The sequence below is a fragment of the Uloborus diversus genome, chromosome 9 (assembly GCF_026930045.1).
Source record: "Uloborus diversus isolate 005 chromosome 9, Udiv.v.3.1, whole genome shotgun sequence".
NCBI lineage: Eukaryota > Metazoa > Arthropoda > Arachnida > Araneae > Uloboridae > Uloborus > Uloborus diversus.
This window is the reverse complement of record NC_072739.1, coordinates 27,498,418-27,514,154: the sequence shown is the minus strand read 5'-3', so window position 1 is coordinate 27,514,154 and position 15,737 is coordinate 27,498,418. Positions and strand designations below refer to the sequence as shown.

The window sequence follows — 15,737 nt, the reverse complement described above, 5'->3', positions numbered from 1 at the left end:
TTAAAACATTTATAAATTATACTCCCTTACTCTTTGCATAGTTCAAAACTGCTTCCCATGACAATTTTAGATTCATGTGAAGCAATCAATTCTATCTGGGGAAAAAAAAATATATTTGATAGTTTGTTTTTGGAACATCTGCTGTCTGAGTGAACTTAAATATTATCTTACTGATATTGTCCCTTCTTGCAAGAGGCTGAGAGGTTTTCTGTCTTTTTCAGCTCGTTACTAAGTATTACCGTAACCCCTGGCATGGTGGAACGATCTGCTGGGACAACCAGTTAACTCTACTTCTGCTCTACGGAACTGTATGGGCTCAGTGGTACTTAGATAACATGTTGAAGCACGGCAATAAACTTGAGTTTATCGGCAAGACCACTCGGCAATAGAATTAGATTACACTTGCAGCAACAATTAAAGGATATTTCGGACAGAATTTCTTACATTTGAACTGATATAACGGCGATGCAGTGGAATACAGAAAAGTGGAGGATGCGTAATGATAGGCAGACAGGTCAGGAATTTGTTATACACTCTTTTTAAGACAAAGCTCCAAAAATAGGAAATTAATGGGCACTGGGTCACAGGGTATCGATGTGCATCACAAATATTTCAACGAGTTCAACCCTCTGATTTCGTCACATTACCATCACACAAAGTTACACACACAACAGATTGAATCCATTACAACGACCTCCATTCACCAAGAAATCTTTTATAAACTCAATATTGTGTTTAGTAGCGGCCAATGGACCGACTTCAAACTGAATGGGTGCTCAGTGCGAGACCTGCCCAGCACAATGTACCATGCTCAAAGACCTCCGACTGCTCAGAACCCAGCCGTATGGGTGCCTGCTTTGCGAAACTCTCGTGTGGTACAACCTAACCCGGTAATTACATGATTTATGTAATAACAAAAAAATTTTTTTTTAAACGGTTGCATTCGAAAGAGCATATTGAGAGATTTTTTTTGACCCATAAATTATGTGATCTCATCCCCTCGTTCCCCAGATATAAGGTTTTAAAATCTGCTAAAATCTTAAGAAAAGTTGCCAAATTTAAAGACTTGGCAAAAATTGAAAACAGCACGTGATTTTACGTAACTTTTATTGCATTTGTGATAATACATTTCAGAATTTTAGTTTATTTTAAATGTGATTTACTCAACAAATTTAAGTGTTAATTCTAAAAATGAAATATGTTGTGTTCCTTAATCTAGAAGAATTAATATGAATCAGTACAGAAAGCATGATAATTTGAGCTTATGTATAGAAAATGTAATGGATAGATTTTGACGTTGAAATAAAATTGTCATGGATTATGGTATCAATTTCTATTTTTCAAGAAAATTTATTATGAATACATAAAGTTTTAGTCTTAGCACTGTCAGGAAAAATGTTAAACTTTTTAATCAAAAATTTAAAAAAATAAATAAAATCAATATTGATTATTGAATAAAAAATTTATACCTCATATTCAAAAATACAAAACATAACAAAAAACAGCAAAACTATAGCAAAAATAAAAAGGGCTAAAAAGAAGAAATGTTACAGTGGCTGGTCTCCACAGTGTTGCCATACAAGTTAACTAAAATATGGTGCATTTTTTAGTTTTTAGTATTTCAGTTAGGAAAACTCTATTTGTCCTACTGTACCCTATTTCCCACTGTGCTGCGCTCTCCCCTACCTAGAAAGATACTCAATGTAAAAAAATACCTTTTATAAATATCTTTCTTTCTTAGGAGGGTAATATATGTTGATAGACAAAATTTTTATTTAAGTTAACTTCATTGTATCAATTTGAATCATTGGCAATTTATATTATATTATAATTTCATGATTATGACATAATGCCTAAAAACTTTTAATACACCAAATTAACCTTACCTTACAATATTGCTTAGCAAGTTCATATTCTTTTTTGTCTAAATACACCTCCCACACATACCTATGTCAGGAAAATAGAAAACAAGCATGTCAAATATAAACCTATAGCATTAATGAAAGAAAATCTGATGTGAAATTACGCAATCTAAACTCACCGATCTTCTTTTGTAACTTTGTATCGGTAGATTGCCATATCTGAAAATACCCAAATGGAGTTCTTTTCCTGGTCCTTAACGATCCCTTTTAAAGATCCGTAAGTCTATGAGATAAATAATAAAACATGCAAAACATCAAAATTCATATTATAAAATACTTTCAGTTTTGTTTTGATACAAATTTTACTTTTTTTATTTTAATGTTTTTTATTTTTTATTTTGATGAAGTTTTAATAATAAGAAGAAACTTTTCAAGTAATTAGGCTTTCTACAAATCTAAGACAAAGTTTAAATTAGCAATTTATTCTACTGACTGAATATTAATGTATTTCACTTCACTCTTCTCAGTTTTGAGTATGTGAACAGAAACATGACATAAAGGTTACTTTTATGACCAAAATTAAAAAAAAAACAGTGTTTATACATTTTCCCCATTTAGTTACATTTCAAAAACTAAAAAAAATAATAACAAAAAAACAATATTTAAAAAATAAAATAAATTTTAAAAATTCTAATACCTCTGTGAAAGCATCATCAAACACTAGCTGTTCGTTAACAACACAAATTGCTTTGATTCTAAAAGAAACATGAAGATTATTAGATACTGAAATATACTTTTACTATTCATTCACTACTACATGAATTAATTAAATAAGAAATAATTACCTGTCCCTGAATAAAACTAAAACATGAAATTCAGTAAGAAGAACAGACAATGGTGTCCTTTTCTCATTTCTTTCATCAGGATATCCATTCAGAGTTAAAGTAAAATCCATTAATTAAATGTTTCAATACTAAGTATGCATTTTACAAAAGGTCCTTGTTTTTTGTCCATACAATATTATCCTTAAGTACAAGGTGCATTAAATCGAAAAACATACTAAAACCTTATACTTTAAAATCAATAAATGATTGTGTGTTATAATTACACTAATTCTTTCCTTTCTACATTAAAAAAGGACCGAGTTTTAATAGATTTGCATGGATGTCTCAGTCTTCTGGAGGAGATGAGGACAGTACAAAATTTTGGTTGCAGATACATGATAAAGCTACAGTGCAGGGCAGAATAATTTTCTCATCTTTAAGCATAAAATTTAAGCATTATTTTATACATTCTAATATCTAGTCCATGAAAGTTCACACATTTTAAAAATTCTTACACCATTTTAAAGACTGAAGAAAACAAGATTAGACTCATTCAAACTTCTATGACAATTAAACAGCGCCTAGTAAATGTCTTTAATGTTTCAAAAATGCACAAAGCCCACACAAATAAATTTATCCCATACATTGATGCAACTTTTATTAATGTTTTCATGAATTAATCATATTCTATCTCTTCAATTGAATGTTTGTTCTCACGTTTGTCCTCATAAACATAAATGTCAAAAGGAAAAAAAGAAAATGAGACTTTTTATACTTCAATTTATTTTCCATGCACGGTTTCAAAATAGTTTCAGTTGAACCTTGGACAAGGGAGCATGTTAGTATTTTTCAGCTGGGTCTGGTTAACCTCTCAGCAGCCCTGAGTGTAGCCTGCATTTCAATAACACAAGATCCAATTTTCAAATATTCACATCAAAATTTGTACTTCAATTCCTATCATTAAGGCAAATATTTTTCCCTTTTTATTTGAAATCTACTAATTACATAGAGGTATTACTGTAAGTTAAGAGATATCAAAATATAGTAATAATGAATGAGTCAAGGATACGGTAATATTTTCTTGTTACTTGCAATAAGGTTTTGAGGAGACTTTGCTGCATAATTAATGGTTCCATACATAACACCTGGCTCTGTTTGAAAGAAAAATATATCTTAAATAGTGTTGCAATACAAATTCAAAGGAATTCGTTACCATTATTGAAAATATACACAAAAAATAAACTATTGCAACTTTAAGGATAATCATATTTTAAATACTTATCTCAAACAACAGTAAAGGAATTTTTTCTAATTTATTCATTTAATTCTAGCATACATGATATCTATAAATTAACCATTGGATAGAAATTTGCTGCAAAAAATGTAGGAAAAGCGACAGGAAAACACTGTTTTTTTCATTTTATTTACAGGTTATCGGATTTTTTGCACTACACTGTTTATAACATAAAATTCTTTTAGTGCATTTTAATGAGAACCATTTATAACTGAGGAATATCCACTGTGCTCAGGATTTCTCAGTATTTGCGGAACAATAGTGTGTAGTTATTTCCGAGGAGATTTCATTGTAGATTTTCTCAACTTTGTAGAGTTGAGAAATAAATAGAAGTAAGATATAGAATTACTGCAAAAACAGCTACTGGAACACCAAACCAAAACAAAGTGGAATGACAGTCCATGGGGGCCAAGGCCTACTGTGTCCATCTCAGTCTTCCTGGTCAAGGGTGCTAGGTAGATATTCCAGTTAGGTGGTCAGAGGAACACGGAACACCTAGGGCTTAGTTCACAAGCACACTTGGTACTCATTTTATCGACCCACTGAAGGCTGAGTCGACCATGCCCGACCATGGGATAGAACCCGGACCTGTGGCGTGGGTGTGCGAAGCGGGGGTACCACTGAAGCACTGGGTTTCACTGGAACACCACAAATGTTAGATAAGTTATAAAAAAAAAATTGAACAGAGAAGCAGACAGGATTAGTGCTCCAACACCTCGGTTTTTGTAACCAGATCTCAGCTATTTGATGCATTTGCAAGTTGATCGGTTCCTTTCAGCGAATCTTACAATTTCTGGTTTTCTAAATATTTTTTATATTGTGCTACAATTTATATTTATTCCTTAAAAATTAAATATTTCTAATAAACGTGCTACAACAGCATGAAGCTGTAATGGCCATGCTGAGATGCTACAAAAATGCCAGCAAAACCAAAGAGTTATACATTGAATGCTAAATATGACACCTACCACTACCACATGTAACCAAAATATATTGAAAGTCATTTTAAATCTTGATTACGTAAAATGATTATCCCTACTTTTTCTTTCCTAAGTGAAACATAATTTTGTGATTGAATGGTTAAATAAGATCCAGAAAGAACTTCTTAAAAATTTTTCATAGCGAATCCTTGCCTGGTGATTAATTTATTAAGATTCTGTAATATAACTTTACTTTAAAAGCAATAGATATGAGCTTTTACCATACGTTTGCTTTACTATACGAGCTTACCAATAATTTGACAAGCATATTTGAAGATTAAAATACATACCTGTCAGCCATGCAAAGGCTGTAGGAAGAGATTTTGTGTTTGGATAAAACAACTGTAGTTTGCTATATGGTAAATCTCCAGGCAGTTCAATGTAACTTTCTGAAAAAATAAAAAAGGAATAATTAAAGCTTTTGTGAAACAACAAAAAGCGCTTTTCCTTTAAATAAATTAAACATATTTTCTCTATAATATGTATTTAAAAGATTATACATTAAAATATTAGTTTTTAGCCGATTTATCTTTAAAACAGAATGACTTTTAGTCCAAAAGCATCCTTCAGAAGTTCATTTAAAAAAACATACATTTAAAAACATTATTAAAGAATTCGAAAAGAAAAAGTTTTTATGGATAACACATGCTAACAATTTTTAATAAACATTACCTTTAAAATTTAAAATAATCAGAGAATTTAATGAAAGATTTACAAAAAGATCTTTACTTGATTATTAATCACTGTTTTTTTCCCTTACATTAAAAAATAAAAATAAAAAGTTTATTTTTTATTATTATTTCACAGTAAAGAAAAAGTTACAATAGTAAAAATCTCTAATGACTTGCAGAAACAAAACAAAAAAATTCTAATACAATATTTATAAGGCTTTAGAGAAACATACAAGTTACCTGGATTATCTCTATAACAATTAAAAACATTTTGCAAAACAGGAGGGTCACCAGATGTCCCACTTCCCATAAACTGCAGCAGGCGACTAAAATAAAAATTAAATATTAAATGGTAACACTGAAAGAAACAGGTTTTGGTTTTCAAAACAACAGATGCCGTCACATTCCTTTAAATAGAAATTATAAAATTTTCTTTATAAATATGTTTTGATCAAAATTTCACAATTTACTTATTTATTTGCAAAATCTTAAATGTGTGCAGAAAAAATTACAAACTCGAAGGATGGCTACTAAATGTTTTTACACTCCGAAAGAATAAAAAATTTCATTCTGCCTTTGTGTATATATGGATGCATGTGCTCAGTTTTAATCAGTTGTATTTTTTGTTTATTTGGCAAAATATTTCAAATTGCAAAGAATTGTTTTTCGTTTTAAAAAAGTTTTTAGTCATTTTAGTTGAAGAATGTGCTTATTTTACATCGGGAGGTGGGGGGGGGGATGAGTGATTTTCGCTTATTCAGAGAACTGTTTTTACCTTTATCATTTTTTGAAACAATATCCTTCCGATTGTTTTATTCTTTTTCATATGGGGGATGCTGCAGCGGGATTTCCCGTTCGTTCTAGATGATTAGTTAGTTTTCTACACTTAACATCTGAGGATGCTTTTTATCCTTCGAGTATGGCTGAAGGAACAAACCATCAAGTACGGGAGAAAAAAATAGTTAATAAAACAACTGCTCAGTGGGAATTAGATAAATCAAGTTGTAATAAATATACCCATTCTGACACCAAGCAGCTTAAAACACATTTTTTTTTTACCCTTTTTTTTCAACAAAACGGTTCAAACACTTGATAGTTTATTGAATTTTTTTGACTTTTCAATTTACAAAGTTTGAACAGAACAACGTTTGTCGGGTCCTCTAGCTATTTATAAAATATTCTGCTGCTGGACTCTCTCATGATTTTGTCACGTCTATAAAATTGAATAATGAGATTTTAAAAAAATCTTTTTTGAAAAATCTCACCCACATTTTTATCTCGAATAGGAACCCTGTTTTCAACAATAGGTGGCAATCTTATTCAAAAAGGCAAGTTAAAATGTTGGGGAAAAGAAACTGCCTTCAAGATATGCTTCAGCACCTCCAAATTATATTTTTTTACGCAATATACTGAAGAAAGCGACAATGTATATGATAGTGAAGCCAGGCTGGGGTTACCAATATCCTCAAGAGCAATGACACACTTTCCTGTAATGTTACAGAAATCTTCATTAAGCAGGCTAATATTTTCATTAGAATTAAAGTTATGGTTTATTATGTGTGTCTAAGTTATATCTTGTTACCATGACGCGACGAATGGATTAGTGTTATATTCTCAGATGAAAAAAATGGAATTCATACGGTCCACATAGTCCCTCATGCTATTGGCATAACTTAAGGAAAGATCTAAAGGGCATATTCAGTAGGCAACAAGGTGGTGGCTCGCTCATGGTATGGGGAGCTCTTTGCTTAAACGGATTAACTTCTCTTACCTTTCTGAAGGGCAGACAAAATTCAGAAGTGTATTAAAATACTCTAAGCAATCATTTGTTACCGTTTGGTGAAGTCCTAAGTGGTCCTAATTAAACTTTCCAGCAAGACAATGCTCCAATACACACTTCCCATAGTGCAAAAGAATGGCTTGTGTATCAAATTATCAATCAGACCCCGAAGTGGTTTTTTGATGGGAAAAGATAGGAAATAAGGAATCAAAAATTTAAAAAATAGGAAAAGTAGGAAAAAAATCACTTAAAAAAGTAGGAAAAAATAGGAAGAGATAGGACTACACACACGTCAAGACGACTGACAATCATTAGTATGAAAAATAAACTGATGGAAACAAAGATAGTAATTACAAAAATATGAAAATAAAATCTAAACAAAGAAACATTTTTCACCAATACAGTAATAAAATTTTTAAGTGTGAAAGAATAACATGGAATATAACGTTCTATTTTGGTTCAATAAAACCATTTTTCTTAAAGATTTGTTTTGTCAAAAACGAAAACATTCCTTCGAGAGCATCCATTTATCATTTAAAAATACTATCACTTTCAGCTCCTGTTATCATAAACTATGATACAAAAGCAAAGCAAATATAAAATTAGTTTTAGTTAAAAATAATTAGCAGTTGACATGCATTCTTGCATAAACAGAGGCAGATGTTTTAATTTGAAAAAAAAAAGGAAAACGACAGAAAATGCAGAACTAAAATAAATGTGTTCTTAAATATGGGACGTAAAATTTATAATAAATTAATTAAACTAAATAAATAATGAAATAAGTAAACTAAAGGGTTTGTACTGTTTTATGTATATTTTTAGCATTCAACATACATTTTTGTTTCATTCACGTCATTTATGGGGGTCAATTTCTCTCTTCCCTGGCTTTGGAAAATTAATGCTTAGCTATACAAGTTTGTGCGGTTTTTGTTATTTGCAGATAAAATTTGCATTCAGTATACATTCTTCGCTAGCTACCTCTGGGGGGAGGGGGTTGGGGAGGGGATCAAAGTGATGAGTCAGTTCTAATTTTAATCAAGCAATAAAAATGAATATTGTATTAATGGTTTGATGACTTTTACCTCCTTCTTGTTCCAAAATTTTTGCCACGAAAATAAAAGGAAACATCCATGCATGGCAAACATAACATTTTTATCAAAGACAAAAATCAGTTACTAATGTTTCTCTGTGCATAAAAGGGAAGGCATGTAGTTTATCTCAATCCTCATCATACAACAAAAATATTCATTGTTCACGAAATCGAGGTGAGGGGGGAGCACTTAGCATCAAATGCCTGCATATATCTCTTTCTCCCCCCTCTCTTCGATCAGGCGCACTAAGTAGATACGCTGCATCGGTATAATTGCCGCACCCCGAAAAGAGTAAGAGTCTGTCAAAAAAATTTTAAATGCTCAGAAATGTCGCATTGCCATAAACACAGCACATAAAAATGATGAGCAACTCCTGGATATTGATGATATATCAGAGTAGAAAATACCCATTAATAAGAAAAAAAATACATATTAGTTTGTAGCTCTATCCCCCAACTTTTAAAAATATGAAGTATTAAAAACAAAATATTGCATTTAAATCGATTTCCGATTTTTCTCCAAAAATCGGGAACGTTTTGCCCATCCAGGTTTTGTCGGGTTTTTTTCTTTTTGCAAAAACTCTTTGCAAGGAAAGAAAATGAAATTTTATAAATTTTATAATCATGTTTACGATTTAGAATGAACAATAATCATATTTATGAGTGAAAAAGTTTCCGCAATCATTTTTGAAGTGATCCGTTTTTGCGAATTTCTGTTATCTGTCGCTGTTATCTGTAGTCTGTATTCTGTTTCTGTCATCAATAAAATATGTACAGAGTACAAGTTTTTCATTTTTTGCTTCCTTATGTTCCTTTTAAGGTTTTACATTGCCTTTCTGTTTAAATAGAGCTCCATTTCACTTGTAATCATACAAAAAATTGGCGAATAGGAAATTCTTTTTTTTCCCACATTTTTTGAACAGTCGGTCGTTTACTTTAATTAAAGCTTCTAATTGATGGGTAAATAATATATAATTGCACCAGAATGTGCTAGTATCCATTTTTTTGTTTCGTTAATACAGTAGGACTGAAGTCAGGGCGATAAAAAGAAAAGTCGATCATAAACGGCGCAACGGCAAAAAAATCACTTACGAAAATTTAACTTTTAAACACACAAACGCCGCACAGTGGTTCAAAACGACAAAAAAGCGGGAAAAATTCAATAACTTTGAAATGCTATGGAAATTTGTTAAAATTGTTGTATGGTAATAGTTATCTTCCTGCTGGCTGATCGTATTCACTACGAAACCCCGATTTTACGTCCCTCGAATCAACGTTTTCCCCGCGTTTTACGATTTTTATCATCACGTCCCAGTTTTTCCATGTACTAATAATATTCATTTAACCCGGATGGAAAGTTTATTGGTTATGAATTCCCGCATTTTACGTTTTCCCTTGGCAGTTTAAAAAAAAAAAAAAGAGTTTTAAAATTAAGCAAAGTGTTTCCTTCTGTGCATTTTTAAACATAATCCACTCTGTTAAAAGTTAATCCATGAAAACAGAAATGCTACTTCTCCATCCATAACCAACCTTGTGGACCCTTCGGCCGCCAATGAAGATGAACAAGAAGAGGAAACACAACTTGTCTCTTCTTTCAATACTGCATTTTAGAGCTTACTAATAGTGAAAGAATATTTTCTTTATCATAAAGACCAGGAAAAAACTTTGCAAAGTATTTCAATCCTGTATGAATTCACTGACTCATTATTACTGACTATTTTCAACCTAAACGACCGGATTCGTAACTTAATGTGTTAGAATGATCTGAATTGGTATGCACAATAATGTTCTTTTCGTAAAATATCGCGTTCTTACCTTTTTATAAACGTCATCGTAGCAGCCTTTATTATTATTTTTGCTTCCTTATCTGATTTTTGCTTACTATACATTTCTCATACTTTACGTTTTCCCATATTTTATGTTTTTTTTTTTTTTGTTTTTTTTTATTTTGTTTTTTTTTTTTTAATTTGAACTGACGTTTTCCCATATTTTATGTATTTTATGTTCGATTCAGGCTACTAATAAACGTGAAATCGCCGTTTCTCTATAGTTAGAATTCATTTCTGTTTTTAGCGAAAAAAATTAATTAAATCAGTTGTATGCCACACACAAGGTTTATTCATTGCAACTGATACCCTCGAATAATATTTTCTGTCAATGTTGACAAACTGAGAACAGCTTTATACTCGAATGATTTCGAAAAGGAAATCGGAAATTTCATACGTTTGATGATTTTCTAATTTCATTGTTTTATGAACAGAATGGTTACTTAACTTTTTATATAGAATTCTGTATGAGTTTTAAAAATTTCTTTCTCATATGTATCTTCTTTAAAGTCATATGAAACGGATCCGAAAATTGTTATTTTCAGGTTACTATTGCATTGCATGTAGAATAATGCTCCGCTTTAAGCCACAACAACGTAAATCTGTTTAAAAAAAAAGCCTCTATATTTATTGATGAATGTTTCAAGAGCCCCAACTTTCGGAAACAGTAAACAAACGTTTTTAGGCTCTCCTGCAAAGTAGTGAAACTGTGACATACCTTAGTTTGGAGCATGTCAAGTTTGATGACCACTTTCTTTGATAAAAAAAAAAGCAATTTAGCCCCGTCATAACGTTACGGGTTATTTTCTAGCTTACTATATTGGTGGTGCGAAAATCAAACAAAACATCTGCCACGACTACAGTCGCAGGTGGTCGCAGCTAAAATGTTGTTGTTTATTTACAGGAGGGATTAAACTATTGATGTATGTAAATTTTAGCTCACCGGAAGCCGCCGATAAAAGTATATTCCACGATATTTTTCATTATATTTTTTAGAAAATAATGGTTTTTTATTTCAGGTAGTTTTCAATTTTCATGAATTTTTAACTACAACGTAATATGCATCCTATAAGTGTGAAAAACCAATCAGAAATGACTTTTATTAAATTTTAGTCCTCCTTATTGAACGAATGAATTAAAACTGAAGTATAAGGCGTACGTCCGAAAAAAGTAAAAACATAATTGTTCAACAATCTTGGCTTATTTTTGTGAAAAAGAAATTTTTTTTTTCAAAAAACTCTTATGGAGTAAGTTACTACAACTCAAGGGCTAAGTAGTTACAGCATGAAATATTTTTTATCTTAAAACTTAAAAATGGCTATTTTTTCCGCCCTTGAACCACTGTGCGCCGCGGCGTTCCTTCCAGAAATTACTGTAGTTATTCAATGAAAAGCTAAGGATCTGTTTGTTCCTTTTACTTTTCAAAATCAAAACATGCAGAAAATTATTGGTGTCGCATTGTAAAAATAAGAATCAATGCACAATTAGAAGTGCTGTACTAAAGAAAGAAAAAGTAGGAAAAAAAAGGAAAAAGTAGGAAAATAAGGAGAGAGCTCTAAAAAGTAGGAAAAAGTAGGAAAAATAGGAACTCTTCGGGGTCTGATCAATGTAATGAACTGTGGCCAGATCTCAATAAGATAGAAAACATCTTGGGAATTCTCTCAAGTGACTCATACCAGGATGGGAAGCAGTATTATTCTGTACAAGAACTCAAATTAGATATTAAGGAAGCCTGGTTGGTTTGGTTGATTTGATTTTTATGGCGCAAGAGCCCTTGAGGGCTATACTGCACCAAACGATATTTTATTACATGCTATTTATTTTTCATTAAAGAATAAAGTAAATAAAAGCGTATTTTAAAGAAGAAAGCATAAAACTTCAAGTGCTAGTATTAAAAAAGTGCAACCGATAAAAACATTTAAACAATTTGAAGATAAAGACAAAATGGACGAAACAATATCTTGAAAAACAAAGGAAGGACGAAATCACATAATGACGAGACAAACACTAAATTAAAAAGGATAATCCAATCTCCTGGAGGAAGGAGTACAAATTGCGATGGGGCGGCTCCCCCAGCAACTCCTTCAAAGGTGGGTTAAAATTATTAAAATATTTATAACAAATTAGATTAAAATTTGGGCAGTAGCATAAAATGTGCAACACTGTCTGATTTACATCACATGTAATGCATGTTGGAACTGGTTCATGACATAAGAGATATTTGTGAGTGAATCTGGTATGTCCAATGCAAAGTCGAGCCAATAAGACTTGATGTCTCCAGGTGATATTTAATGATCCGAAACCTCTAGTGGAGGGCTGGATCGAATGCAGTTTATTTTGGATTTCTGAATTCCATGTCCCCTGCCAATACGTGTTGAGGCTTACAACGATGGCGTTTTTGATATCATCGAAAGGGACACTATTATCGAACAGGATATTTGCAGCTCTGGCAGCTGAATCGGCTGCCTCATTGCCTGCAATGCCCACATGACCAGGGATCCAACAGAAGGTAATTTGAAAATTATTTTGCATAAGGTTTTTGTACAAAAGATATGACTGGATGAAGATAGGATGGCTATTATTATTGCAGTGAGTGATGGCTTCCACTGAACTCTTGGAGTCGGTGAATATCACCCACTTTTTGTAAACGGATTGGGTTATTGATTGTAGAGATGAAAATATAGCTTTTATTTCTGAAGTAAATATTGAGCAAGATGTATTTAATTTTTCTGCCGTAACTTGATCATTAATTATTGATGAAAAGTTGACGTGATCGTTTGCTTTTGATCCGTCAGTGAAAATGTGTTTATAACCAGAATACTTGCTTTTGATCTCATAAAAGACTTGTTGATAAACTGTATCAGCAGTAGTTTGTTTTGGGAATTTTGAGAAATCATTGATTATAGAAGGTTTGACTTAGCACCATGGTTCAATTAGTTCTATTGTGTTGACAGTTTTGAAATCTGATAGTTGCAGGTCTGAGAGTATTCGACGCATTCGGATCCCAAATATTGGGCTCATCGAAGGTCGATGTAGAAATAATGCAACATTAGATGGATTAAAAATATGGAGATGTAGTGGGTGATTGGTGCAAGGTTTTGTTTTGAAGTAAAAATTTAAAGAAAGTTTGAGGCGACTATTGTTTAGAGATTGTTCGTGTGCAAGGATATAAAGACTATTGATAGGCAAAGTTCGAAAGGCTCCGGTGCAGATGCGCAGTGCCTGATTATGTATTGGATCCAGAGCTTTCAGATAAGTTTTAGCAGCGGATAAGGAAGCCTGGTAGAGACTCACATCTGAAACCTTCCATAATTTGGTGCTATCAGTGGAAAATTGCGTATTCGAGCTAATCAGATGCAACGGTGACACCATAGACTACTAAAAGACTATGTAAATATTTCATTTTTGTGCCAAAACTTTTGCAACAGCAAAATTTTGATTTCTTTATGAAATCTTATTTTAATTTTTATGAATTGTTTCCAAATTCGAAACATGAATTTGTAAGCTGATTGTTTAATTACAGTAAAAATTTCAAAGCTATTCGGTGTATACTTTTCTTCATATCAAAATATTTTGGCTGTGCTTAAACTTTTGCGCCGCATTGTAGTCCCATTGAGAGATTTATTCAATTTGTCTCTATGTATGGACATGGTGCCGAATATTTAACCAACACAATACTTTTGAGTTTTAAGGAACTAAATCTCAATATCAATTTATGTAGAGGTCAAAGCTACGACAACACATCAAACATGGTTGGGAAGTACACTGGATTTCAAGCCAGCATTAAAGAAATTACCATCCTAGCAAAATTTATACTTTGTAGCAAGGTTGGTATAAAAAGTTTTTTTTTTTTTTTTTTGAAAATAAAAGAAAAAATTTTTTTTGTTTAAACCGGTTTAATTGGGTTTTGATTACTATTTGTAAAGAAAAAACTTTATTTAAGGAAAATCATGAAGATTTTATGCATTGATTGTCAAGGAATGTTTAATATTCATATTTGTACCTAATTTCTTTCTAATTGATTGAACAATTAAGAGCAAAATCTTGTAATTGCATTTCCTCGTACTTAGAGATTTCTATAGCAGAATGTTGTATAAAAATCTCTTAACTATTATAAAAAATACAATACATAAATGGGTCTTGATATAAATAATCAAAGAAATAATTTATTATGATAGTTCAGACATTATTAATTACAAATAACCATAAATAAATTCTAGCAAATTAATTTCCTCATAATCATAGCTATCTAAATTAAAATATATAAATAAAAAAATTAAAATCCTGCATTCTTAAACATGGAAAGTATTTTGCAGTATCTATAAATGAATCATAAATCTGATGTACATTATACAACTTTAAAAATCAAATGATCAACGTGTATTTTGTTTAAAGATTTAAAAAAAAAAAAAAAAGATTACAAATCATGTAATTTATTTACTTACTTAATGTATCAGTGACAACAATAATAGAATAGAAACAGGACAAATAGGTTTTAAGAAAATCATTATGTTTTCCATTGTAGGTTGTATTCCTCAGGTTTAATGCATTTAGGATTTTTTTTTTTCTTTTTGTCAAAGAAAAACAATCATTTTAATTAAAAGCCTCAGTACCAACTTAAATGAAAATATTCTTTTAACACATTTTGATAATGAAGACTGTCATAAATAATAATGTTTATTGATTCATCCACCATTCATACGTGAGACTTCTTTTATTACATTGGGATCAAAAAAGTTCATTGAAAGGTAACAATTTGGCATAAAAATTTTTTTATAACAACACACAGTTACATGAATGTTTTCTGTTTTCATAATTTTATACATTTTCTTTTCTTATCCTCACTGCATTGTACTAGTGTCTCAAACCCAACACGGCTGCCTACGAGATGGATGAATCCATTTCAAGCAAAGGGGAGATAGGGAGATTTAGGTGGAGTAAGAGTCCTTGTTCGAGGCTACTTCCAATTCATAGTCTGGGTTTTGGACTATTGTTATTTTTGTTGTTGTTACGATCGTTTGTTATAATCTTTCATATTTTATACTAACATGTCTATGCTTAATCAATCATCAAAAAAACAGCACTTTTCAGGGCCAAACCCATCCGAAATTTCTTGTGAAAAGTGCAATGTCACTTTCCCCACAAAGAAATATTTGTATGCTCATACAAAAAGGTTTCATCCAGGTGAAAATATCGAAATTCGTTGAAGCCAGCTGTGTGGATTGTGTTCCGTGGCATTTTCCACAATTTCACTGTTGCATGCACACATGCAAGATAAGCATGAAGTGAAATTAAATTTCACATCATATTCTTTTCACTCCCAAGTTGACTTTGAGGAATGGAAATCTCAAAAAGAAAGAGAAAGCCAGTCCTCCTTTATCATCAGAAACTCAGTAAACAATGAAGACGT

General features: G+C 31.5%; 1 protein-coding gene across 1 annotated transcript in view; it reads right to left on the bottom strand.

Annotated features, from left to right (window-relative positions):
* The window catches only part of LOC129229308 (vacuolar protein sorting-associated protein 18 homolog), a 138,610-nt gene that overhangs the window by 79,196 nt on the left and 43,677 nt on the right, over positions 1 to 15,737 (bottom strand). Inside the window, exons 9-15 of the mRNA XM_054863591.1 lie at positions 5,872 to 5,957; positions 5,251 to 5,349; positions 3,756 to 3,837; positions 2,708 to 2,791; positions 2,560 to 2,617; positions 2,042 to 2,145; positions 1,887 to 1,947 (exon numbers count right to left, since the gene is read on the bottom strand). Of these exons, the coding sequence (XP_054719566.1) occupies positions 1,887 to 1,947; positions 2,042 to 2,145; positions 2,560 to 2,617; positions 2,708 to 2,791; positions 3,756 to 3,837; positions 5,251 to 5,349; positions 5,872 to 5,957 (574 nt within the window). The remainder of the gene's footprint in view (positions 1 to 1,886; positions 1,948 to 2,041; positions 2,146 to 2,559; positions 2,618 to 2,707; positions 2,792 to 3,755; positions 3,838 to 5,250; positions 5,350 to 5,871; positions 5,958 to 15,737) is intronic.